Source organism: Mchenga conophoros, linkage group LG6 (genome assembly GCF_057382185.1).
Source record: "Mchenga conophoros isolate Kocher_MC1m ecotype Shallow Benthic linkage group LG6, M_conophoros_male_GT1.1, whole genome shotgun sequence".
In the NCBI taxonomy this organism is placed as follows: domain Eukaryota; kingdom Metazoa; phylum Chordata; class Actinopteri; order Cichliformes; family Cichlidae; genus Mchenga; species Mchenga conophoros.
In genome coordinates, this window is record NC_140531.1 from 10,778,064 (window position 1) to 10,804,520 (window position 26,457).

Here is a 26,457-nt window from a genome sequence, read left to right on the forward strand (position 1 = left end):
ACTTTATAAATGAGGCAAATCAAAAATGTATTATGGAAATACAAAGCACGCTTAGAAAGAGATTTTAAAAAAGCCCAAACAAACAAACGAGCTTGACGTTATATGCTGCCTTCAAATACCATCAGAATTGCTGTAGCAATTTAGCAGACGAGTGTAAATCTTACCGTCTCCGATATCCTTCAAGGGACGCAGCCCCTGAATTTGGATCATGGCTCACAGACTTGCATGTGGAAGAATTAGGAAAGACGGGTATAAGAAAGCAAGACGTGTATGCAGTTCCTGTTGTTAAAACGCGATAACAATAATTTTAATATGTGAATACGTTTTATATCCGTATACTACGGATATAAAACGTATATCTGGTAATGGTGAATTTAGCTGTCGGTTTAGATATATATTTTTAGTTCAATTTTACTCTCGCATAGCTTGCCTTCCAACTTCAGACTTTGAAGCTAAGATTTTCTACCTCTGTGCTGAATCGTGAACGTAACGAGTTCCGTTCAACATGGCGGCCCAGCGTAGGAATTTGATGCAGAGCGTAAGTGAAAAGCCTGCCGTTTGTTACTCTCAGTAACTCAATATGTGCAAAGTTCCTCTGCTTTTGAAGACTGGCGTCTTACAGTCTTTTTCTCGGTGTTCATCGCTGGTTGTTTGGTCCAATGCTTCCTGTGTAGCTAATTTAGTTGAGCTCATGGAGTGTTTGGCTAACAGTTAGCTAGGCACCTTAATTGAAAAAAAAATTGGACTAATACGATTTATTAGCGTCTGTATTCAGCACCGAGAAACGCTATCACTTGAAGCAGGAGGAGACAATAACACGACCGATGCTGTTGTTGCAGTTGCAGTGCCTGGGATATCGTCCATATAACCTGTGTGAATTAGCTAAACTTGAGAGTCACAAACTGGTAATTAGCCATATTGTGAACAACACAAACGACTTTTTCCGAGCGACTAACTTTTCTCAGTCGTTTTGTGATTATGTAGATATCTTATGACACTTTTAATTTTACATAGACTGCTTCCCATTTGCCCTACCCGGAGATGCTATCGGTCTCTCCTGGGCGTCAATGATTCACATTAAAACTTTAGGCAAGGTAAGGCAGATACAGGTGTGGTAAAACGGAAGTACACAGTTTATCCTTCTGAGCAGGTAAATACAACCTCAGATGAACAACAACACATGACAGACACACTGTTATTAGTTCTTGTTAAATAAGTTCAAATGTAGAAGCAATCTGAAAGCGACCACGATTCAGTAGCTTGTTGAACCACCTTAAGCAGTAGTTGTTGAAGTTTTGTGTACGACTTTATCACTACCTCACATCATTGTGATGAACTTTGGCTGACTTTTCTTTGTTTGACTTCATTGTTCGGTTTATTAGTATCTCTTTATGCACATCCCCCACCACAGCATTTCAGTCAGGTTGAAGACTGGACTATTGCAACAAATAAATGGACTGGCTCTTAGCGCATTTCTGCTGTATTTGAGCACTGAAAGTGCTTCTGTTATAAGTGATAGCCACTCCATCTCTCTTTCTCTCACACACACACATTTATAAAGTTCTTTTGTCTACACCTAAATGTTAACACACACTCATCGAAGTCGAGAATTGATCCACCAACTTTCCTATTGGCAGGCAGCCCACTAAAGCAGGGGTGGGCAACTCCAGGCCTCAAGGGCCGGTGTGTTGCAGGTTTTAGATGTGTCCTTGATCCAACACAGCTGATTTAAATGGCTAAATTATGTCCTCAGCATGTCTTGAAGTTCTCCACAGGCCTGGTGAACTGGTCATTTGATTCAGGTGTGTTGACCCAGGGTGATATCTAAAACCTGCAAGACACCGGCCTTGATGCCTGGAGTTGCCCACCCCTGCACTAAACCAACTGAGCCACAGCCCCCACACCTTTTCCACCATTTTCCTGTAGACTTGTTACTTGGATCATTGTCCTCTTGAGTTGCATTTGTGCTGATATGGTGTGTTTGGTTTTGTCCAAACATGTCACTGTGCACTGTGGCAAAACCTCAGAGTATTAACCTGCCCATGTAGATTATAATCTGCTGTATCGATATCACTATAAAGACATTGGCTTATCTGTAATAGAAAGTGTCGTTCACAGTGAAAAGTAAACACACCCTCTTTCAGTCCTAAAGTTGTACCCAGTTTCAAATTGTTTAGAAAAGAACTTCTAACCTTTCCAACCATCCCCAGACTGATTGAGACAGCACTTACTTCTCTAAGATCATCGCTAGCGTCTTTCCTTATGCGTGTGACACACATCTCAACAGCCAAAATGTCTGATGTTATAGAGGTGTTCACTTGGAAGCAGTGTAAGTAACGGTGTGCTTAGTTTATTCACACACAGTTTCTCCATTTTGGCTTAATTTGTGTAAATAATAAAAACTTAACTTTATAATAATAAAACTTTAGAATTGAAAGAGGATGTGCTTTGTTTTCACCACGACTGTGTGCGACACTTTCCATTACAAGTATACTGAATGTGTTTATAGTGACTGACACCAGGAACGTCATCTACAATGTTAACAGTGAAATATGCTTAAGAGTAATGCAAAATAAATCGTATAGTATAGTATAATAGGAGCACCTAATGATGAATGACCTATTTTTCTGGCTCAGGGAGGCTGCAGTACAAACAAAAGCACCATCGGTGCTGAGTGTGTTGCTGCATCTGACAGAAGTGTTTGTAATTTCCTGTTGGACCATTTAATAAATTCAAATGTCAATGAAACCTCATCATATCAAAGCTGGTTGTCTTCATTATGGCAACTTTATAGGATAAAGGTGTAGGGAAAATATCTGTGATGACAGTTTAATTCATTTCTGTGTCGGTTTAAATCTTTTATTTTAAACAAATACTGCTTTCAAACTTGAGTTTAGCACGTAGGCCAAGTATTTGTTTGATTTTTCTTTTTTGATTTCTTTCTTTTTTTTTATTAGCAGCATCAAAGCTGGACAGATGACCTGCCTCTGTGTCAGATGTGTGGGGTCGGAACAGCACCCAACTGTGTGTACGGCCCTGATGGCAAAGGAACTCAGAGCCACCCCAATGAGGATGGACACCTCAGGTTCAGGTACACGATTCGTCCAGTGTGAGACAAATAAGGGTCATCGTTTTGAACTGTGAACTTGTTCAGAGCTGCTTTAGAAAGTGCAAGAATTAAACTAATACTGCGCAGGGAACATGCATAATGGATCCACTTTGAGTTTGTCTGTTTACTTGGGCCAGTCCTTGCTAATGTTGTAAGGAAACTTGCTGACTTAAAACTGTACTGAGATTTATGATCAAACTTATCGGTAGCAGTGTTTCTTACCAGTAAAATCCTGAATAGTTTCTTATTTAATCTCACAGAAAAACAAAGATCTTGGACTTAGCAGGAAAACACAGCAATGCCTGGGCAGAGCACATAAACATGTAGCTTTAAATGTGCACTGGTAATGTCTGAGTCACTGAAGCGGTAAAGAAATAGGTAGTTGGTATATGTCCCTTTTTATAGAGGCTCAGGCTCTGCCAGAGAAATGTGTTTCATCGTTGTGACTTTGCTCGTCTAATTATTTGTAAATGAATCATTTTTATACAAATGTTCTTACATTTGTTACTGCAACAAACACAGCGAAAACGTGAAAAGATAGCACGGCTCTGAGAGTAATCCATAGTTTTTTCAAACATAGGTGCCATGTTTGTTGAGCTTTTCTTTTTTTTTTCCCACAGAGGTGACGATGGCTGTTTCCTGTACGGGGTTTTTAATGGTTACGATGGCAGCAGAGTGGCCAACTTTGCTTCCCAGTGTCTGACAGCGGAACTGCTCCTGGGGCAGCTAAACTCCGGTCACACAGACAACGACGTCCGCAGGATCCTCACACAGGTCTGTTAAGTTAACTGCTGTAACTGTTGAGGAAAGAAACTAGAAACATTTTCTTGCTTTTGCAGTCTGTTAAGGCAGAGCCTGTGACAAAACACTGCACACACAAAATGAATCTTTAAGCCTCTTTAGCCCAGTCTGTGTCAGCCCTGCTTCTGGTCCCAAGCTCTTACTGCGTTTAATAACCAAATATATGAGCGATCCATGAAAGAATCATTCTGAGGCTTTCAGTTGGAACATGTAGCTTAAGATCAGGAATTTTTTCACAGCGAGTCGTCAAAACCGTGCACAATGACTAACCTTGTGTTGGTGGCAGGTGGATCAAAGTAGAGCTGGTAGAGCTCCTGGTAGAGCAGCCACACTGATCATTTTATTGACGATGACAGAAATTGGGTCATTTTTATTTTTATTTTTGTACATTTCATCATCTCTTTGTCATCCTCCTCTTCTTCATCTGCCTCCTCCAGCTCCATGCTCACCTGAAGCCCCATGTCCTGAACTGAATACAGGGATCTTACACGCAAAAATGTTTATGAACGTTCTTATTTATTCCTAGTATTGTTGTAGTTGCTGATTTTCAGCAGATCAGACATGTGACCCCTCATGTCTCCCGACAGCAGACAAGAGCCAGCTGTGACGGCAGTTGCTAATTATAAGCTAACGTTATGCCAGAAAACAGGCTAGAGTGTCCTAAAAAAGCACGCTTTCCCTCTGCTAAACAGTTTGATTACATTCTCAGGTTGTATGGGAGTTTATTCACTAAAAGTCCAAGTCCAGCCTTGTACTTCCACTTTGAAGGAGGTTTCAGTAACACAGGCTAACAGCAGCTAACAGTGCCAAAAACAGCAGCACACACTTACGGAAAGGTTCTGGAAATCCTCAACAACTCAGTTCAGTATTGCTGTGTTCAGGAAGAAGTGAGGTTCACTGACTCAGCGACTTGTATCGCTTTCCTTTCACAAGCAGCCTCCTCCATAGTAAATAGTTGTGGATGCTCCACACCTGGTATTACGAGGTAACCGGTGATCTGAGAGAAACACTGACCGCAGTGTTTGAGGTGCCTCAGGGGTAAAACTGTGAAAGATCACAAAATATTTCATCTTCACGTTTTTATTTTTAGTCCTGGTCCTTTGCTAAGTGTTGATATTATTCAAAAATGTTAAAATACAGGGTGTTTTATACAAAATCATAGAAACGCACTGGCCCACCGTGGTCGCTATGTGAGGGTTAAATGTTTAAACTACCCTCAGATATGTTTAAAATAAAGCTACATTGAAGTTATTACCTTTTAGTATATAAATAATACTAATACATTATAAACAAGGCTTTATTTTCATATGGAAAAAAAAATATACTCAGACATGCTGTATAAAACTTTTCGGAAACATGTCATTAATAAGCTAATCTGGAGAAACGCCAGCCTTAACATTTATTAAAATAATCAGCGCAGTTCCTTGAGGCAGAAACTGCGCTGATTATTTTAATAAATGAATAAAAGTGTAAAATCTCATTCTTGCCTCAAAGACATTGCTTGCGTTTGCTGCCGCTACATATTTTGATTTAATACTTAAGCCAGCGGTTTTATTTTCCCCCACATTACAAAAACATTTATGGATATTATTTAAATCATATTAATGTGAAATGCCTGTTTCACTTTTTAACGATCGTTTAATGCGACTTAAAGCTTTTTGCGTTAAACAAAAAACGAAACATAACCGTGCAGTGCATTTAAGGGCTAGTCAGATTATAGAAAGATGCTCTGTGTGGGTCATTATGCACTACTGTGGCATAAATGAACCGTATTCATACACTGTGCTTCCCTCACATAGCAGGTCTCCCAGGTGTTTTTCACTTTTCACTACTCAGTCAGTAAAAATTCTCTGTTGTAGTTTATAGATTATAGATTTTCTGTGCACATATGTAATAAGTATTTTTTTGTGTGAACGCGGGCTGCATGTGTGTTCTTATCTTATGTTTGTCATGTCTTCAGTGCCATCTGCAATTCATTCAGTAGCAGACAATCCCCTCGTTGCTGTTCTGAAAGTTCACTCAAGTTCACTCTCTACTTCCTCTACCTGCTGATCTCGTGGTCCTTGTTTTCATTCATTGAATCTCCAACTGTAGCTTCTTGGCCTGCAGCTGGCAGTGATGGTCCTTGTTCTGCTCTGGTCACGAGCAAAACAAGGACCATCACTGCCAGCTGCAGTCCAGGCCCATTAAGCCTGAGTTGACATTTCAGTAGCATTAAGTGTTCAGTAGTGACGCTCGCTCTCACGTGTGTTGACACTTGACATTATACACGCTGTTGTTGCTGCACTGCAGGCCTTTGATGTGGTGGAGAAGAGCTACTTTGAAACCATAGATGATGCTCTGGCTGAGAAGGCTAACCTGAGCAACTACCTCCTACCGCACAATGAGGTAGGAACACTTTTTTCTTTTCTCTTTTGGTTTCCATAACAACCACAGATTTAGGCTTTGATGTGAGCAAGTATTTAGCCACGGGAGAATGAGCTTGTTATTCTTTTATTTGGGCTCATCACTCTCTTTCGTCAGATAAGATACTCAGCTCTTATTCTTTTCTTGCTTTTTTATCATTTGTCTAATTCTCTCTTTTTTCCCTTCATTTCCTATCATCTGTCCTGCTCCTACTTGCTTCATTTTCCTCTTCCTTTCCATCTTTTACTCTGTGTCTTCACCTCTCGGCCAATCAGAATGTTCCGTTCCACCAGCTTTCTCCTCAGAGTCAAAAGGTGATGGAGCGGCTGAAGGAGCTAGAGCAGGAGGTGTCAGGAGGCGCCACGGTTGCGGTGGCGCTCATTCTCAATAACAAGCTCTACATTGCAAACGTTGGTAAGTTGATTCTGGTTATGTCAGCGATGACGCTTTGATTTCCTGTTTAATGTGTGATCGCACTCGATCATTTGCAACAGAAACAGTTGGCAGCAAAACCACCAAAAGGCCAGCCAGTAACAGACAGCCATGACACAGTCTGCTTTGCACCAGCAGATGTCAGGCTTCACACAGATTTGTGTTTGGTTACTGGCCACTCTGTGGAAATGACCGAGGCCGCTTTCAGCATGAAAATCCATGTTAGCTCCACAGTGTCACAGTCTCTATATATACTTATGGAATGCACTTGTTCACTGACGGAGAATAATGCCTTCCTTATTAAAGGTTGGAGAAATGGCTGTATTGCATCCTGATGCAGTTGAGAGCCAATATAGTGTTACATTAGGGAATAATAGTTTGTGTCAAAGGATGAAGCAGTGCAGTGTCTACACATAACAACTTGATAAAGAACTCATTTTAAATTGTATCTTTAGGCACTTTGTTACTAGAAGCTTGGCACTAAAACACAGAATTTGTTCCCATTTCCTAAACTGAACTTCCAAAGAAATGGTGAAGCCTCATCAGAGATGGTCTCAGTGGAAGGCTGGCTGTCAAGAAGGCATTTTTGAGGAAGGGAAACAGGAAGAAAAGGCTGAGGCATGCCAAATTACACAATAACAAACCGTGGCAACACAAAATATGCAGTGATTAATCCATTTGAAATGTAATATCTTTGGTTCAAGTCATCATCAGTATGTACAGAGAAGGTCAGGGGAGAGGTACAACAGTGAGTGTCTGCAGCCATCTATAAAATAAGGTGCCGGCTCTGTTATAATGTGACACTTCAAATCAGCCAGTGGTGTTGGGGATCTGCTAGATCTGACGTTTGGAAAACTGAACAACAGGTGGGAAAGGCCTCTGTGATCAGACTTTTTTTCGAGTGAAGCTGATGAGAAGAAAGCTGTCTGAAAGGGTGGCGCTAAGAAAGAGCATAATAGTCCCACTTTAAAGTATTCTTATTTAAACAAAGCAAACGAACACAAGCAGGGAACATTTTTGTGTCATTTCATTGCCTATCAACTAGGTAAAGGAGGGGGAAAATGAGTTGTTAATCCACACGCAGAAAGGTTTAGTGAAGACAAAACATACATATAAATCTATGCCAGCTGCCATGGAACTTGATAGCTACCTGACAGCACTGAGAAAAAATCGTAACACTCATAAATAGTAGATTTAAACTTGTGTGGCAGATTCTGCAGACTCCTATGTGACTTCTCTTTCTAAAGAGTGCTGCCAGACTCTCTTTTAAAACCATGAAACCTCCATCTCTTCATAGAGGGTATTTGGGGTTTTCTTGTTTTTAACCAACTATGTGAGCTGATGCTGAATGCTCAGCATCAGCTGTAGGTACTAGGAGTAGTCCAGCTGAAATGTTCTGCAGTGCAGATGTGTTCTCTGGAGTAACGAATCACACCTCTCCGTCTAGCAGTTCTGATGGACAAGCATGGGTTTGGTGGTTGTCGGGAGAACGTTACTTGTCTGACTGCTTTGTGTCAAGTGTAAAGTTTAGTGGAGGCAGGATTATGGTGTGGGGTTATTGATCAGGAGTTGGGCTTAGTTCCTGTAAAAGGAACTCTTAATGCTTCAGCGTACCAGGACATTTTGGACAATTTCATGTTCCCAACTTCATGGGAACAGTTTGGAGATGGCCCCTTCCTGTTCTAATATGACTGCAAATAAGTGCACAAAGCAAGGTCTATGAATAAGCGAATTTTAGTGGGAGAACTTGACTGGCTTCTACAGTTTCCTGACATCAACCCAACAGAACACCTTTGGGATGAATTAGAGCTTAGACTGTGAGCTGGGACTGCTCGTCCAACATCAGTGTCTGACCTCACAAATTTGCATCTGAAGAATGGTCAAAAATTCCCATAATCACTCCGAAACCTTGAGGAAAGCCTTTGCAGAAGAGTTGAAGCTGATATAGTTGCAAAGGGGTCAACATCACGTTAAACGGGAATGGGATGTTACTCGAGTTAGATGCATGTAAAAGCAGTCAAACATAGTTTTGGCAATGTAATATATGCTATATGTCAATGAAGCCTCGTCAGAGATGGTGATTTGGTTAGTATATAACCAAATGCCATCACAGCATTTCCACATGCTGTGTTTCCAGCAGCCCACAGACAGATGGAGTTATAGAATGATATTGACTCTTTTCATTCAAACCATACCAACAGTGTCCATCAATATTTTTAAATCCCAGCTTGCCGACTCGGCTCCCGCGGACAACAGCTGCAGTACTAGCATCATAACAGCTAGTTCTGCCTGCATGATTTATTGTGTGTGTTTATGTGTTCTTTAAGCTTCAGAGTGGAAAACGAGCATCTACTGTTAATATCTGAATACACAAACCCGCAGGCCATTTTAGATCCTTAACTGTAAGAAAGTTCAAACAAGGCAGCAGGGCGCAGTTCTTCCCACACAGACGCACCAACTTTGAAGAGCGACAGCGATTTTCCCCCAGAAGGATTTCAGTCTAATAATCATCAAAGCTGCTGCCAAAGGCTGCTGCATATTGAGCTTTGTTTCAGATAAATGTGAACACTGGATATTCCTATTTTTGGTGGATTTATTCACTAATCCAGGGGATGAATCTTACCTATTGGAAATACCTCAGTTTTGCAAAACCCTTTAAAAGCACTGCTTCACGTTTCTTTCTTTTAGCTTCCTGATTTGATGCTGGGGCACACACAGGAAAAGAGCCCCTCCCTCTCAGTTGGATTTTTCTTTTGTCCTTGAGGACGTGGAACAGGGCACAATATGGGGAGGTGGGTAGTAATTAGTAGATGGTAGAAAGGAGGGACTGTTGTCCCCTCTGGTGCTTTGTGTGAGTGAGGGGGGAGGGGGGGGGGGAGGTCAAGAGTTCAAAGTTGACAGAACATGAGGCCCAGGGATGTTTAAACATAGGAGTAAGTGTGCTTGAAAATCACTCCCAGCTGTGTGTTGATGTGAAACGCAGTTTGACAGTTAAGGTCATGTGAGTCACAGTTTGAGCTGCAAGTTGGAGTGTTTGGAGAAAGGGGGAAGGGCGCCGATATGTAAACGCTCAATATCAGAAATGGTTGGCTGCTCTTTACAGATTAACAGACGTGCGTTTTCCTGACTATCACATCAGATTTAAACCCAACACTACCTGATTAACACAGAAGGTGACACGGACCCCTCCCTGTGTATTGGGGCTGATCCGGATGCCCTTATGTGCGGATTATATGAATAATGCACACATACACACACACACACACACACACACACACACACACACACACACACAGCCGAACATAAGATTTGGCCGGAGGCGGGGGCAGCGTGGAACTGCACCGTGCTTCGGCTCAGCGGCCCCAAACTATTAATATAAAAGTGAATTAATCATTGATCTCTCCCTGCTCAGCTTTTGTGTGGTTGCAGAGGCAAATAATTAATATTTAGCTTTTTAAAAGTACCACAGTGTCTTAGCTCGTTAATTGGTGGAGAGTCGGACCTGTGAGTAACCTCAGAGCAACATCAAAGCCTCTGCATGATTAATGCGTGCAAAAATTAGAAGCCCAAATGTCTCATGAATATGGATAGGGACTGAGAAAGATGAGACAGTATTTTTTTTTGTAATTAACATTTTTTGTCTTGTTTTTATTTCATAAAACTTTTTTATATAAACTTTTATATGGAAGGTGCACCTTATGGCACCTGTTTATTGACATGTATATAATATTTTAAAAGCAATCCTTTGTTTTTGATGCTAAAAGAGACATGTTAGCTCTGTGGTCTTTTTAAAAAAAAAAAGGCTACACCAAAGAGCAACCAGCAGGGCTGAAGAATAAAGAAAATCCAGATGTGCCAAAAACTGTGCAGCTCCTTTGACTTGTACCGTATTTTTGGACCGTAAGACGCACCGGATTATAAATCACATTAAGCAGTCAGTAATCCTACAAACATCACTGCTGTTTAGTTTTCCGTCTTCATTTATGTTGGAAGTGATGACAGAGCTGTACATTTACATTTTTTCAGAAATCTCTGTCAGAACATGCTATATGTTTAGGTGGAAACTAGCGAGCTAACTTCCTTCTAACGTCTAACTCTGTTAAATTTAATATATTCTGTTTTCATGGATGTTAAACTTAATTTTTACACCTGGTAAAGCAGCAGCGCTGATCATTTTATTAAAGATGAAAGAATTTAGACAGTTTTTAACTCACAGTGTGCCGCAGTGTTCGTTTGACTTTGGGACCTGAAGCAGACGGAGTTTTGGACGCAGATTACTCCACAAGGCTCCTGACTACAGTAGCCGTAACGCTCCGACAATCCATCGAGCGGTGCTGCTTCTTGCTTACCAAAGTCGTACTAAAACATTTTTTGACAGATGTTTGAGCGCCGTGTATCACATAAAATCGGTTTGAGGTCAGTAAGCACAACCAGAATTCATACATAAGGCACACTGTCGTTTTTTGGGAAAATTAAAGGACTTTAAGTGCGCCTTATAGTGCAGAAAAAACAGTATGCTAAAAGGCCCAATTTTGCCTCAATATGCTTACAAAGATGCTTTTGGTCATTACAGCTTATTTTACCATTTGATGACTTACCTCTACAACCTTTAAAAAAAAAAACAGTTTGTCGACCAGATGTTCATTAGCCAACGCTGAGTAAAATTAATTAAAATTTAACAGGAATTAAGTCAGCATTAGCTTTGGTGAGTAATGAAAACACATAAGTGCTTTTTACAGATAGTAAAAAAATAATAAAGTATTGATCGTGTGTGTGGTGCTGTTCTCCTTGTAAAAGTAACACATACAACCATTCAAAGTTTGGTTTGACAAGAAACACTGAAATTAGTTTTCAGTATGATTCACCCCAGTAACCACAACAACTAAAGTCGAAAAAGGCCTGGAGGTGAATCAGCTCTTAGCTGAGAGCTTCAGTGAAAACATCGGAGGCACAATGGGGCCTTGTTAATAGCAGATATTTAGACTTGTTGAACACAGGGTAAAGTATAACAATAATGGCTGCTTTCAGTTTCATGATCCAGTAGAGCCTTAATATTTGCATAACATTTAAATGTCTTTAAGCAAAAACAACAACATAGGAGCAACTAATACTGTTAATGTTTGCTGTGTTCCAGTTCACTGTTAGCTGATCCACTGATCAAACATACTTTATACCTCGACACATCAGAGGGAAATACAGTCACTTGTATTACTAACTGCACCTGTGATTGAAAGACCTCAGAAAATGTGTCTTCTTCTTCTTGGGAAAGCAGATCATTTATACAGTTTAGTGTATCTACTTCAACCGACTCAACTAACAGTTTTACCTCCTGCTGATTTCAAGTTACCTTCAAACATGTTTTCCTTTGGTTCCAGGGACGAACCGAGTCCTGCTGTGCAAGTCCAGCAGTGACGGCCAGAACCAGGTGCTTCAGATCGGCCGACCGCACAGTACCGACAACGAGGATGAGCTGCAGAGACTGGCTGCACTGGGTGAGACACATTATATGTGGCATAGTGGAGAAAAATCATTATTTGATCCCGAATTTGCTGCTGAACATGTACGTTTACTCACTTACAAAGAAATAAACAGTCTATTTATTTTTTTAATTTGAGTTTTATTTAGAGAGACAGATTATCAGCCAAAGATCCAGAAAATTAATCATTACATTAAAGTTATAAAGCACATCTCATTAAAGTGAAACAGGTATTTGATTTCCAAGCAATGCATGACTTAGTGCTTGATGGAAAAAACCTTGTTGCTAACCACAGCAATAAAAAAAAAATTGTAGTTGGTCACCAGGTTTTCACACATCTTAGGAGGGATTTTGAACCACTCGTCTTTACAGAGAATCTCTAAATCGTTTAGGTTTCTTGGCTGCTGCTTCACAACTGGAAGCTTCATCTCCCTCCACAGATTTATTATAGGACTGAGGAGACTGGCTAACCACTACATAACCTTAATGTTTTCTTGATCTACTCCTTATCTACCCTCTGGGTCATTGTCATGCTGGAAGACACATCTTCACTTTTGTTCTGGTTAAGAGAAGGAGGTTCTCATCAAGATTTTTCTTTGTTTGACCCCTCAGTGCACTGAAGTCTTCCTGTACCTCATACATTATTGTTCCCACCTCTGTGCTTGACTGTATGGATGTTCTTTGGGTCTTCCTCTAAACACAGCACTTTGAGTTTATGCCAAATAGCATTATTTTGGTTTCATCTGACCCCAGAACCTTCCCTGCACCCAAGCCTTTTGAGTCCATTAGGTGTCTAAAACTTGTAACCGGTGTGTTACTGAATTTGTTCTTGGTGACTGTTGTCCCAGCTGCCATCAGACCATTAAAAAGCTCCTCATGTGTAGTTTTGAGCTAATCAACTACCTTTCATGTGATTATCCTCCATCTTCGGGCAAGATCTTGCATAAGCTCAGACAGAGTGTGCTTGATGTTGAAAATATTTCTATTTTCAGATAATCACACCAGCAGTTTGAAGCTTCTCACTAAGCTTCTTGCTGATGGTCTTGTTGTCCATTCCAGCCTGGTGCTGGTTTACAGTTTGGTCCCTGACGTCCTTTGACAGCTCTTGGGTCTTGCACATGTTGGTGATGAGGTGGGAAGAAGCTGCATCTGTGGACAGATGTGCTTTACACACACACACAAGTTGAGACCAGGAGTATTTGTAAGTGACTGATAGTAATAGTGGCACACAGCCAGGCTGTGGGAGCCAGAAACCTGACTGCACTGTTATACTCATCATCCGTGTTATAACTTTTATGTGATATGTGTTTTTCTAGATTTTTGATTGATATTCTGTCTCTCCATTATGACACTACCATAAAAATGAGAGACTGTTCATTTCTTTGTGAGTGAGCAAACTACAAATAACAACTCATTCCTCACGGTATACATACTTGGATATCCCTAAAACTAAACTGGAAATAACAGCAAAACAAGAAATTTTCCATAAAACAAACACTAGAATTTAAAAAAAGAAGCTACACAATAAATAAAAAGAGTGAAATGCTGATGCTCAGTATGTGAGGTTGAGAGCTTTAAACTGGACCCTGAATACAACTGGGAGCCAGTGAAGGGACGCAAGTAATGAGACCATCTGTAAGACCGAGTTAGCAATGTAGCAGCAGCATCCTGAAGAGCCCGCAAGCGACCTGGGGCTCGCTTACTAAGTGAGAAGAAAAATGCACAGCAGTAGCCAATAGGAAAAGAGAGATGAGCATCTCTAGCTGTTCTCATGAAAACTATAGCTCTCAGTTTACTGGTGTTTATTAGATGGGGGGAAATAAAGCTGCTCGGTGTGGGTGTATAAACGATGAACTTATCACTCAGAGTTTAAGTACTTTTCAGATACAGTCAGGGAATCTTGACATTTCTTTTTAACTCTTCTTGGTTCTGACTGATGGACAGAAATAGATTTTTGGCACATTACTATTGGAGGGTTTTGGATTGACAGTGTCAGACACACCTCGTCTTACATTCCCTGCATGTTGTGCTTGATATAACGCTCAGCACAGACACAGCCATTAGAGAAAGCACACAGTTGCTCATCCGTGGTGGACAGAGCAGGCTAATGGTCCAGTAATGAGGGTTGTGTATATAACAGAAAATGCATACATCGTAATTAGCTTTGCCAGTAGAGCAGTAGGTGCAGCCTGGCCTGTAATGGATGAAATGGGGAAACGGACGCATTTTTGTGTGTTTTTGTTGTGTGTGGGGGTGTTTTCGCCGTTTCACAGCACACCATTAGAGGAGACCGAGCTCTCTGCCTTGCTTTGTTCTCTTGTCTCTTGCTGGGATTCACATTATTATTCCATTGTTCAGGTCCTTCTCTTAATGATTGGAAAAAAATGACAGTCGTTCCATTTACCCAGACCAAGGTGACCTCTCACCCCTCGCATTTTCATCCAGGCTCAAACACACAGATGCACCCCTCTCCCTTCCCGTCCCCACCTCTGCTTCTGCTTATCGGTTGTGTGCTTTTGCTCCATCCTCCCCTTCACCTCTTCTGCTAAATTTTCCTCTCTCTTAAAATCATCTCCTATAAGCATTCACCGTCCATGTGTCCGTTTTCCCTCATCTCCTGCAGGACTGGATTCAGCTCGGATAAGACAAGCGGGCCAGATAGCGGGACAGAGCAGCAGCAGAAGGCTTGGAGACTACCGAGTCAAATTTAACTACAACGAGATTGACGTGCTCAGGTGAAGCCGAAAAAAACACAAAATATGCATTTTCTTTCTTTCAATTTGTCAAATGCAAAAACTTGAAAAGGATACACTAAAACACCAGGCTGTCTAGAAATATTCAACTATCTGTGTCACTTGTTTTCTTCTCTTTGTCTTCCTCCATTCTCATTCTTCATCTGCTTAGCTTGTGTTCCTGTGTTTTGAGGTTATGATGAAAGATTAGAAGAAATATCCAGTATCACAAGATAAGACGTGGTACACAATCAACAAAAACTGTGAAGTTTGACCTGTCACCATGTGACCAGTTCTAACCTTTTCAGCTGGCACTGCAGTCCTGAGCAAAGTGTATTAAAAAAATCCCTCAGACTGCTCTAGATGCTCCGTTTTCACCAGTTTTTCAACTCTTGGCTCTGCATGAGGTCACTGAGAGAAAGTACTAAGCATGGTGCGTCTATTTTAACCTGCTTGCTGTCGTTTCCAAAGTCTGTGTTTTGTTCGATTGTGCCTACATGAGATTATTCAGTGACTAATGAACCATTTCCTGTTCTATGTTGCATGTGAAAAAGGGGCAACACTATACAAATTCAAACGTTTAGAGGTTTTAGCATTCAAGCTTTCAAGAAATGTGCGAGTCATTTCCTACTGCTGCCAGCCTTTGTGTTAAGCTTAGCTTTTGGATATAGTTTGAATTTGTGCAGCAGGACAGTAGTATCGATCTCCTCAAACCCCTCAGGCAGTGAAAAAAAAAAAGACTTTGTGCTTCAAAAGGAAGTCGGCCAGATACTGGAACTTTTTAATGTATCGTACCTTCTTTGTGTGCCGTGATAGCAACGGCTCCGTCTGTCTGACTGTGGAAGTTCCTGTTAATTTTGCTACATCCATTCACTGTGACTCATGATTAACTGATTTAGATTTTAGTGTTTAAAAGATCAAAGCCACAACATCCGCCCAGTTTTTGTGCACACAATAGCTGAAGAACGCCTGGAGGGAATTTCATTAAATGTGTCATAAGCGTCAGCTTGGATTCACAGTTTTCCGGTAAAAGACCGAGGTCAGCATGACCTCCAAAAATCCACTTTTGGACATATTTAAGGACATATTTCCAGTGGTATAATAGTGAAGCAGTGAGGCTGATCTTGGGTGCCCGTCTTGAAACCTCTGAGCTGTGTGTGTGTGTGTGTGTGTGTGTGTGTGTGTGTGTGTGTGTGGCATCCTGATTTTAGAGCTGTTTATTGGTGGTTCTTTTGATATTTTTTTAAAATGGGAATTTGCACTCAATGGCCACTTCATTAGTTACATCTGTTCATCTGCTCGTTAATGCAAATCTCTAATGAGCCAATCAACTTGATGTGTTTATGCATGTAGACATGGTCAAGTCTACCTGCTGAAGTCCAAACAGATCATCAGAATGGGGAAGAAAAGTGATTTAAGTGACTTTGAATGTGATTTGGTTGTTGGTCTGACTATTTCAGAAACTGTTGATCTACTGGGATTTTCCCCACATGGCCATCTGTAGGGTTTACAGAATGGTCTGAAAACCAGAAGAGTGACAGTGAAAATGATTTGTTGATGCAGAGGTCAGAGAAGAAGGACCAGTCTGCTTCGAGCTAACTGAAAGGCTCAATTGTTATAGCAGAGTTAGGCTAAAGAGCGTCTCTGAACGCACAACACTCCTCTCATCTGTGAACAGAAAGAGGCTACAATTCACACAGACTCAACAAAAATGCACAACAAAGGACTGGAAGAAAAGTATGCCTCGATTTCTGCTGTGACATTCAGATGTAGGGTCAAAGTTTGGTATACATTAAAGCATGGATCCATCCTGTAACAGTCCTCCTCTCTACCTCCTCTCTACCAGTGGAGGATTGTTTAAAAGCCACAGTCATTGTCACAAAGCTCAGATCATCTTAAACTGGTTTCTTTACCTCAAAGATAAGTGTCCTGTACTCGAATGGCCTCCACGGCCTCCGGATCTCAATGCTGAATAGCATCTTTGGGATGTTTAAATGAGGGATTTACATCAAGGACGCGCTGCAAAACCTGTGAGGAATGTTTACAACCATGAAGAATTAAGGCGCTTCTGAAGGAAAAAAGGGAGTTCCAGCTCAGTAGTAGCAAGGTGTAACTAATGAAGGGTCTGGTATCTACGTTTGTTTGTTTTGTTTTTGTTTTTTCTTGAGTCCCTTGTTGACATCTCACATGGTGTCAGTTTCCTGTTATGTACAGCAGTGATCATTATGCTTTAGATCACCTTATTTTTGCAAACTTGACAACTTAGAGCTGTTGCTTCACCTTTCAAGGCAGACAGTCAATATTCATTACACGTCCACCAGCTTGAGAACTGAAACACCAGAGATATTTTAATAGCTTTATTCACCCCTACAAAAAACACCTGTCAGGCGCTCTGTGTCAGCACTGCTTCACAAACAGAGGCTTCGTCTGTGTCCAGAACTCAGCTCAGATACTGAGATGGTCAGAAAGCTGTGTGCAGGCTCTGCGTAGGACCAACACACCATTTCATTTTAGTTTGATAATTTTCTGTGAAAAATCACATTTATCTCAGGCAGACTACATCCTCTATCCTGTGACCTGTGGTTTGGAGGTGGACTACACTGAATAAATCTCGTGAGATTGTAGATGTAAAGCGCAGCTTCACCAGCTGGTGGAGGCATATAACTGCACGGTGGTACTTCTGTATAACTATTATCAGATCAGCCGCTTCCTTACCTTCAGTTCACCGAGACCCTCGGGAAGAGGTGGAGGCGTGGCCTCTGTTTTTAAAAACAAACTTAAAGTTCGGCCCTGCGACAGACTGGCGACCTGTCCAGGGTGTACCCTGCCTCTCGCCCTATGACAGCTGGGATAGGCTCCAGCGCCCCCCGCGACCCTGAAAAGGATAAGCGGAAGCGAATGGATGGACTTAAAGTTCGGCAACTGCCCTCTCCTACTTATTCTAGTTTTGAGGTTCAACTATTGGAGCTTGCTGGACCCCCAACGATTCTATGTGCTGCGATTTATCGACCACCTAAATATAATAGGTCTTTTATTTGTGATTTTGCTGACTTCTTAGGTTCATTTTTATTGAGTTATGACTAAGCTCTTATTACTGGCGATTTTAACATACATATTTGCTGTGCTGATGACCCCCTAGCCAACGATTTCCTTGCCCTAATTGACTCTTTTAACCTTACACATCTCGAAACTTCCGTTTTTATCAAAAGTTCTAGAGAAAGCCGTCTTTCTCCAAATGCAGGCTTACTTAGTTGCAAATAATATTACTGACAAATACAGTCTGGCTTTAAGCCACACCATAGCACTGAAACGGCCCTGCTAAGAGTCTATCATGATCTTCTTGTATTTGCTGACTCTGGTCGCCCTGCCGTTTTAGTTTTATTGGATCTGTCTTCAGCCTTTGACATGGTTGATCATAATATTCTCTTGAGGAGGCTAGAGAGCATGTTGTAGGCATCAAGGGTTCTGCCCTTAACTGGTTTAACTCTTACCTCACAGATAGATCCTTCTCTGTTGTGATGGGAGGATACTCTTCCTCTGTTGCCCCTCTCTGCTGTGGTGTGCCCCAGGGGTCTGTATTGGGCCCTTTATTATTCTCTTTGTATATGCTACCCTTGGGCTTCATATTTGGAAAAATATAATATTTCTTATCACTTTTACGCTGATGACATTCAAATCTATTGTCAACTGACTGATGATTTGTCAGCATCACTGAACTCCCTGTACGATTGACTGAGAGAGGTTAAAGATTGGCTGTCAGATAATTCTCTCATTTTAAATGAGAAAAAAAACTGAAGTTATGGTGTTCGACAGCCATATTCCTCGAGACCAGCTTGTTGCCCTGCTGGGGCCCTTAGCTAACTCTCTCTCTGATTCTATACGTAACCTGGGTGTCTATTTGGATAGCTCCTTTAAGCTCGATAAGCAAGTGTCATCTGTAGTTAAATCTGTTTTTTGTTTTGTTTTTTTCCAACTGCGCCACATCTCTAAAGCTAAGCATTATATACCACACAGGGACCTGGAAAAACGTATCCACGCTTTTGTGACCTCCAGGTTAGATTATTGTAATTCTCTCTACTGTGGTCTCCAAGCCTTCTCTCTTCGAAGGCTGCAACTCGTTCAGAATGCTGCGGCTCGCCTTCTTACTGGAGCTAGAAAATTTGACCCTATTACTCCGGCTCTTGTTGATCTACACTGGTTACCAATCAAATATCGCATTGAGTTTAAAATCTTGCTACTCACTTTTAAAATCCTGAATAACATTGCGCCCAGCTACCTCACTGACCTCCTCAATCTGTACAATCAGGTCAATTACTCCTGGCCCAACCCAAGTTTAGACTGAAGACCAGAGGCGATCGTGCCTTTGCTTCAGCTGCACCCAACCTTTGGAATAGCCTCCCTGCTTCTATTCGAGCCTTGGACTCAATCCAATCCTTTAAATCAAGATTGAAAGCATATCTATTTGACTTGGCTTTGAGGACCAGTTAATACCCTTTTAAATCTTTTAAACTTGAAACTTTTAAATTGTTTACATTTTTTATTAAATGTTATTAAATTTATTATCTTATTATTAATTTTACTGCTGTTTTTGTCTTCTTAGTGGATTTTGTATTTATCTAACTCTTCTGGTCTGTTAGTGCCTCTATCCTGTCTGTGCTAGTGCCCGATTTGTACCCTGTTATTGACTTATGTTGATTTTCCATATTACTGTGAAGCCCTTTGGTGTGCCTTCAGGTTTTAAATGTGCTATATAAATAAAACTGTATTGTATTGTATGAAATTCTGTTATCCGGGGGCCCCGTGCTCTCTTCTATCTCACACCTCTCTCTTCCTATTGTTGTCGAGGCCAACTGAATAAAAAAAAACAAAAACCCTTGAGTCATTCCAATTATGATCCTCAATAAAACACATAATAGAGTCTGTATAGAATTTCCTCCTTTGTAGCATCAAAGGGAGTGCAGGAAATGTGATGTGAACAATGTAAGCGCTTCTTTGGATCTATAAGATTAGTTTATTATATGGAGGTCAGGGGCTCTTATGTCTGCTTTTCATCCTGGGTTCTCCCTCTGTCGCCTTCCCCCAGCATATCTTGCAGACTTGACCCGTACCGTCTTTCCTTTTATGTGTCTAATATTAATTTAAGTGCTGTCCGTCTCCTACGACAGCGCAGCCAAGTCAAAGCCAGTTGTTGCGGAGCCAGAGATTCACGGCGGCCAGTCTTTGGAAGGCGTCACAGGCTTCTTGTTGCTGATGTCAGAGGGACTGATAAATGCCCTCGAGTCCGCCCATGGTCCCGAACAGGCTAATCAGGTTAGCAGATTCATTCTGATAAGCTACTTTCACCTCATTTATCGTCATTCCTTCCTCTTCTTCCTTACTTTCACTAATATTTTTTTCTTTCGAGTTTTGTTTTCTTGCCTAGTTTGAGTCTATTTCTGTTTCCTTTATTCTCCTAGGCTCCTTTTTCTGTCCTTAGGTCTAATCCTTTCCTTACTTCTTCCACTCTTACATTAACCTTTTCTTTCTCTGACCCCGCTGTCTATTGTAGGAAATTGTTGCCATGGTAGCAGCAGAGCTAGCCCAGCAGACCAGTCTGGAGGCGGTGGCTCAGTCTGTGGTTGATCGGGTCAAGCGGCTTCACCACGATGTGTTCGTGTCCGGCCGTCAGAGGGCGACTTACTGCTCTCGACACGAAGACATGACCCTGCTCATCCGCACGCTCAACTACCCACTGGCTGATGCAGCGCTCACGCCCACGCAGGGTAGGATCTGGCATTTAGGCATTGATTCATATCTCAAGGAAAGCACGTCTAAGAAGCGGCCTTCTGCTGTAGCTACACCAACACGGTTTCCTCATTTAAAACTTTAGCGAGTTAGTCACATTAGAATGCATTATTCATACTGTACCGTTAAAAAAAGGCTCCTGACCTCAGGCACAAGTGTCAGGCGAAGGATTTTGCATGTTGTTGAGCAAACAGTTGTTTTAATTGTCGTCACAATATTGCTGAAGAAGATTCCCCATACAAGGAATATCTCCGGTTTACTTCCCTGGTTGTCTGCCGCTTTCCTGTGCAGGTGTCTGTCTTTGTTGCTATAAACATATTAATTTCTGTTTACTTTACCCTCATGTGTTTGAAAAGCAACATCATGAGGTGGCATGAAGTGGCTCATGCCCCAGGCCAGTCTCTTTGAAGCAAGACTATCTAGGGTCCTTGTTTGTGTTTGTGCACTTGGCTTGTCCTTCCTGTGCTTCTGCAGGCGTTCTTTGGTAGGATCTGGTTTCAGCCGCCGTGCAAGGTTGATGCCGGACATCTTGTTCTTGTCCTTACGAGGTTCATTGAATGTTAAATAAAAATTTTAACCGAAGATCAGATAAAATTTTTATATTTGACGATTGTGCATTGGCATTTGTATCAGAAGAGGGAGCAGTGTATCAGTGTGATCCCAAAGCATCGGATCACAGTTATTAGATACCCAGTTTAAACTCAGACCGGTTTCCTGGAAAATAATCAGAAAATAACATCTGATCCTTGAGTCGAGCTGTTAAAAAGAATATCAAATAGAGCCTAAACAATCAGGCTTTTGAGAAGAATATCGGGTTTACTCCCAGAGCCAGGACCTTTGCTTTTCTAAAGTCCTTGTTGAAATTAGTTGGCGGCTCACAAATATACATGACTCAGCTTTCTTCTACTTCTTCTTTCAGGCGGCCGTATCTGTCCCGTGTCTGTGCCCTACTCAAACAGCCAGAGCACCAGTAAAACCAGTGTCACCCTCTCGCTGGTCATGCCCTCACAAAGCACCCTGACCAATGGAACCAACACGGCCTCCACCCTGGAGGAAGGCACCCCGACACCTGGGTAAGCCTGCATTGTCTTGAGTCCCTGCCTGCTCTGGGTCCTCACTCCTTCTCCCCTGCTGGGCATACTTTGAATTAGCCTCTTTTTCACTTTGACGCACCTCTGCCCTGTTTTTGTTTCATAAGCTCAATTTTAACTCCCTTGTTTGCACTGCTGTGGGGCGGATCCTCTGTGCGAGCTTTGTTCTGCTTTCACTCTTCACTCCCTGCTGTTAGGTTTATTTTTGCTGTCTTTTAAATAAGCAGAAAGTCCTCCCTCCCATGCTATACTTATTTTGAGTCTTTAGGTCTTATTTTCACACACCCTTGTGTTCCTGCACTGCTATGCTTATTTATATGTTAGCATGGCTTTCGCTCTGCTGTTGCTGTTGGGATGGCACGCCATGATTAATTTCACTTGAAACTCAGAAGATAACACGTGCAGATAAAATGTATTTTAAAACTCCACTTCCTCATTCCACAGCTTGTTTCTTTTGTTTTGCTTTTCTTTATTTTTAAATGTCAGTGTAGAGATAGAGATAATGCAGGTGCCTGTTAATACTTTTTCCAAGAAATTGAGTGTTGTAGAACAAAAGCTGCTTAAATGTCCTCAGTCCTGCTGCCACTGCTGGCTGACGGGGACAAGCAGTCCCGCACAAGCTGTGCAGCAGAGATGAATGAGATGCAGACGGAAAAGAGTTGTGTTGCACCAGCGCAGAGGGGTTGCACTGCTGAGAGACTGAATACGGGTACAGACTATAGGAATATAGATCTGGATCATGTCAGGTGGAACAGCTGGAACTGCATACCAATTTGGGAATACTGACAGACAGAATTTATAATAATGCTTATATTTATGTTCCAGAGCAGTCTATGTGGACTTGATCAGCCAACAAAATACCTGTAACCTGTACCTGCACCTCACTGTAACGTAGCATGATGAAGCAGTTTCCTTCTTCTTTTTGGGACTCATGCGTTAGTACATGTGCTGCACATGCAACAGCGTGCTGAACAGTCTGAATAAGAATTATAGTTCTGTCATTTCAAATTAGATTTATTTTGTTTGGACTTTTTGCTGTTTTTGGTTTTCTTTCAGTTTCAGTTGTTTTCCTGAGGGAGTTTGATAATTTAATGTAGTTTTTACAACTTTTATATAGCGCTTTTTTATTCTAATTAGGCAAAAAAAGAAAAAAAAAAAGAAAAAATAAATATATATATATATATATATATATAAAACTAAACTACAAAATAAAACTACATGTCGGGAAAAACATTTTAGTTCACTAACATTTACACACACACACATATATGTGTGTGTGTGTGTGTGTGTGTGTGTGTGTGTGTGTGTGTGTGTGTGTGTGTGTAAATGTTAGTGAACTAAAATGTTTTTCCCGACATGTAGTTTTATTTTGTAGCTTAGTTTTAGTTAACTCCAATAACTTTGGTCTGACCGCGGCCTTTGTCAGGTTGTAAATTTAAAGGATTTGCTCAGCTTCTTTTGGTGGCTGACTTATTTTTAAAAACCTAGTTAGAACCAAAACACTTGGGGTGGAAACATCACTCTAGAAGAGCAGAGTTTGATGCCTTTAATTTTAACTGCAATTATTTTCCAATTTTTGTCCAAATCTTTTTCTTTCTTTTTTTAAAGTTGCATATTTAGATGTGCTTACACATATTTACTTGGATCAGGATGTCAGTGCACTAGATCTTGTTTCCTCTACCAAACTTGATGCTTCAGTTCCATCATTTCTTAGCACCTTCTCGGATCCCGTCATCCATCATCGGCACACTCATTATGACATATTTATAGTCAAGGTCAACATATAGTGTCAGAAACAACAGCCATTTATAACTGATTTACAGTGGTAATACATGTTATTGACGTTTATGACTTAGATCTGCACTCTGCCCTAAAACGTTCTTGTTGAGCCACAGAGGCTATTTTTTCTCCTCATGTAAAACTCTTTTGCTGTGTGCATAGGTGGTAATTGTGCTTTGTTAATTATATATGTGCTTACTGGAATGCACGGATGATTGACAGCCTCTCCTAGCATACCTGAAGTGTGCACTTGCCTTGTCAGACTACTTGCTCAAAACCGCCTGCTTTATAAAGTGAGCGAGCATGAAGAGCTCTCTGTGTGCGAGTGCATTTCCTAAACGTTCCCGCTGCTTTGATTGATACAAGTGCACGTTTTGATTCTTCCCTTTGCATCGTCGTCCTCCAAGATTGTTTCTTCAGCTCTTCTTCCTCTATGATTTCCACTCTGCTCCCGTCTGTCACTCGCCGTCTGACTCACAGCCATATTTCTCTTCCTCTTGGTTCCCAACTTGCCAATATCCATCCTGTGCCCTTCACTGTGTCCTTGCCTCTCCGTTTTCCGCTCCTGCAGCACGTTTCACCCCACTACCAGCCAAGCTTCCGTCAACATCCTACAGCCCATAATTGAACTCCCTCTTTCCCCTCTTTTTCCCCTCTCGCCCCTTCCCCCCCTCCCCTCCTCCACCTCCCTCCTTTCTCTTTCCACCATGCCTCGTCCTGCTCGGCCTCTCCCTTCATCCACCTCTCTCCTTTGTCTCTCCACTCGTGACATGGACCTCTTCCCCTCCTCTTGGTGCTTCTCATCCTCTTCCTCCTCTATTCCAACCCTCATACCTGTGTCTTCCTCTTCCCTCATCCTCTCCAACCACCCACCTTTCTCCTCCTCCTTCTGCTCCTCCACGCTCCCCAGCAGTCAGAGCCCCACAGCCACTCTGCAGTCCACCAACACCCAGACGCAGAGCTCCAGCTCCAGCTCAGGAGATGGAAGCCTGTTCCGCCAGAGAGGGAGTCAAGCGGCGCAGCCTGACGAGACGGGCAGGGTCCCACCCTACGTGGACTTCAGTCAGTTTTACCGACTGTGGGGGAGCGACCATGGCGATGGCCAGAGCATGCAAGGAGGCCTGGGACCGCAGTGAGACCCACTGGAGTTCCCAGCAAAGCTGACACATGGATTTTTTTAAAGGGACAAAGATTTAGGGACGTGATGGGACGTCTTATAATATGCTGTTAATGTAATGTTACTACATATAAGTGACCTAAAGGTGCATGGGGATGAACTTCTCAACAGAAGTTGTAGACAATGAAATGCTGGGAAAACATTGTCACTTCACTCCAAATTGATGTTTGGTCATTTGTAAAAGACAAAGGTGAGTGAGTGAATCCATGTAATCCAGATTGACAAAATTATTTTCAGATGTAAAGGCACCAAAAGGGGAATCTCATGGACTGGGGAGCTTGTGGAGCTGTGAGTTATTATATACTGTAAGGCCTTAAAACTGAATAAATGAATGCTTTATAAAGTACTGTTTAAGTTGTAATGACAGTATATCTCCAGATTAATTCCCATCAGCTTTCATTTTCCCAAAGAGTTCTTCAATAATTCGTTGCTTTGACGTCCTGACCTTCGTTAAAGACCTCAACGGTCTGCTTATATGGTTGTTATGGCAGCAAGTAATGTAACTAGCGGTCACACTGCATCATTGTGTTGTCATTTCTACACAGCTCAGAGGTCTATTCAGGGATTGACAGTTTAGAATATAAACACAACATGTACAGCAGGGCTTATTAGGGATTTCATTATGATATTACAACCAGCTACCAGCTGGGACTGAAGCTGGTAATAAATAACTTGCTTTAAAGTGGACCTATGATGTTTTTTATCTACCACGAGTACTTAAAGTTGTGACGCTGTGTAAGATGTAAATAAAGATGAATGAATTTGGAAATGTCATAGACCCATATTTTATCACAATAGAACACAGTAAAAAATAGCAACTGTTTCAACTGAAAAAAGATAATTACCATTTTAGAAAAAATCTTAGCTCAATTTGGATTTGATGGCAGGGCCATGTTCACCACTGTGTAGCATCTGTTCTTTTGACAGCAGACCCTAAATTTTGGAAAACTGAGGAGAGCAGCTGGACTTCTGGCAGACGAATATTGTCCCATTCTTGTCTGATGGAGGATTCCAGCTCGGGTCTGCTTTGTTCTGTTTTGTTTGATCATGTGCCACTTGATTGTTGATGAAAGGTCAGCACCCAAACTCGTCTACTACAAAGCCATACCGTTCCAATGGCTGCAGTTTTGCATTGTCTTTCTGAGCCACACAGTCCTTCCCTGAAAAAGGGGGTCTGGATGGGACCATATGGTGCTCTAGAACTGAGCACTGGTAACAAGCTAGATATTGTATCTGACCTCAGAACAGTTGTCTGCTTGGCCTGAGTCCATTTTAAATGAGCTTTGGCCCAGAGAAGACAGCAGTGTTTCTGGATCACGTTCACATATGGCTTCTCTGCCTGACAGAGATTTAACCTGCATTTGTGGATGGCACAGTGAACTGTGTCCACAGGCAGTGACTTCTGGAAGTGTTCCTCAGCTCGTGCTAGTTTTAATGCAGTGCCGCCTGATGGCCCAAAGATCAGACATCTGGTATCGTTTTTGGCCTTGTCCCTTACACACAGAGATTTCTCAAGGTGTTCTGATTCTTGTGATGATATTATGTACTATAAATCATGAGATACTAAAAATCCTCACAGGTTGACGATCATCTGAAATCTTTTTCTCAAGATGATGCAAATGCAGGTGAACCTCTGCCTCTCTAAGACTCTTTGTACCAAACAGTGTTTC

At 41.6% G+C, this 26,457-nt stretch overlaps 1 protein-coding gene across 8 annotated transcripts; it reads left to right on the top strand.

Annotated features, from left to right (window-relative positions):
• The first annotated feature begins 438 nt into the window (after positions 1-438).
• tab1 (TGF-beta activated kinase 1/MAP3K7 binding protein 1) lies at positions 439-25,556 on the top strand. 8 transcript variants are annotated; one of them, XM_085276122.1, is made up of 11 exons: positions 439-538; positions 2,958-3,091; positions 3,730-3,883; positions 6,203-6,298; positions 6,592-6,730; positions 12,124-12,240; positions 14,848-14,959; positions 20,122-20,266; positions 20,505-20,718; positions 21,660-21,813; positions 24,182-25,556. In XM_085276122.1, exons 1-11 carry the CDS (start codon positions 506-508, stop codon positions 24,744-24,746), a joined length of 1,863 nt encoding a protein of 620 aa, XP_085132248.1. In that variant the 5' UTR covers positions 439-505; the 3' UTR covers positions 24,747-25,556. The 8 variants fall into 8 exon arrangements, with proteins under 8 accessions (XP_085132248.1, XP_085132250.1, XP_085132254.1 ...); XM_085276124.1 differs by having other exon boundaries at positions 24,521-25,556; XM_085276128.1 differs by having other exon boundaries at positions 480-538; positions 2,961-3,091.
• Positions 25,557-26,457: the final 901 nt, after the last annotated feature.

Coding starts and splice junctions, on each gene's coding strand:
- tab1 (XM_085276122.1), top strand. CDS start 506: ATGGCGGCCCAGCGTAGGAATTTGATGCAGAGC. Junction 3,884..6,202: donor TCCGCAGGATCCTCACACAG/GTCTGTTAAGTT, acceptor GCTGCACTGCAG/GCCTTTGATGTGGTGGAGAA. Junction 6,731..12,123: donor GCTCTACATTGCAAACGTTG/GTAAGTTGATTC, acceptor CTTTGGTTCCAG/GGACGAACCGAGTCCTGCTG.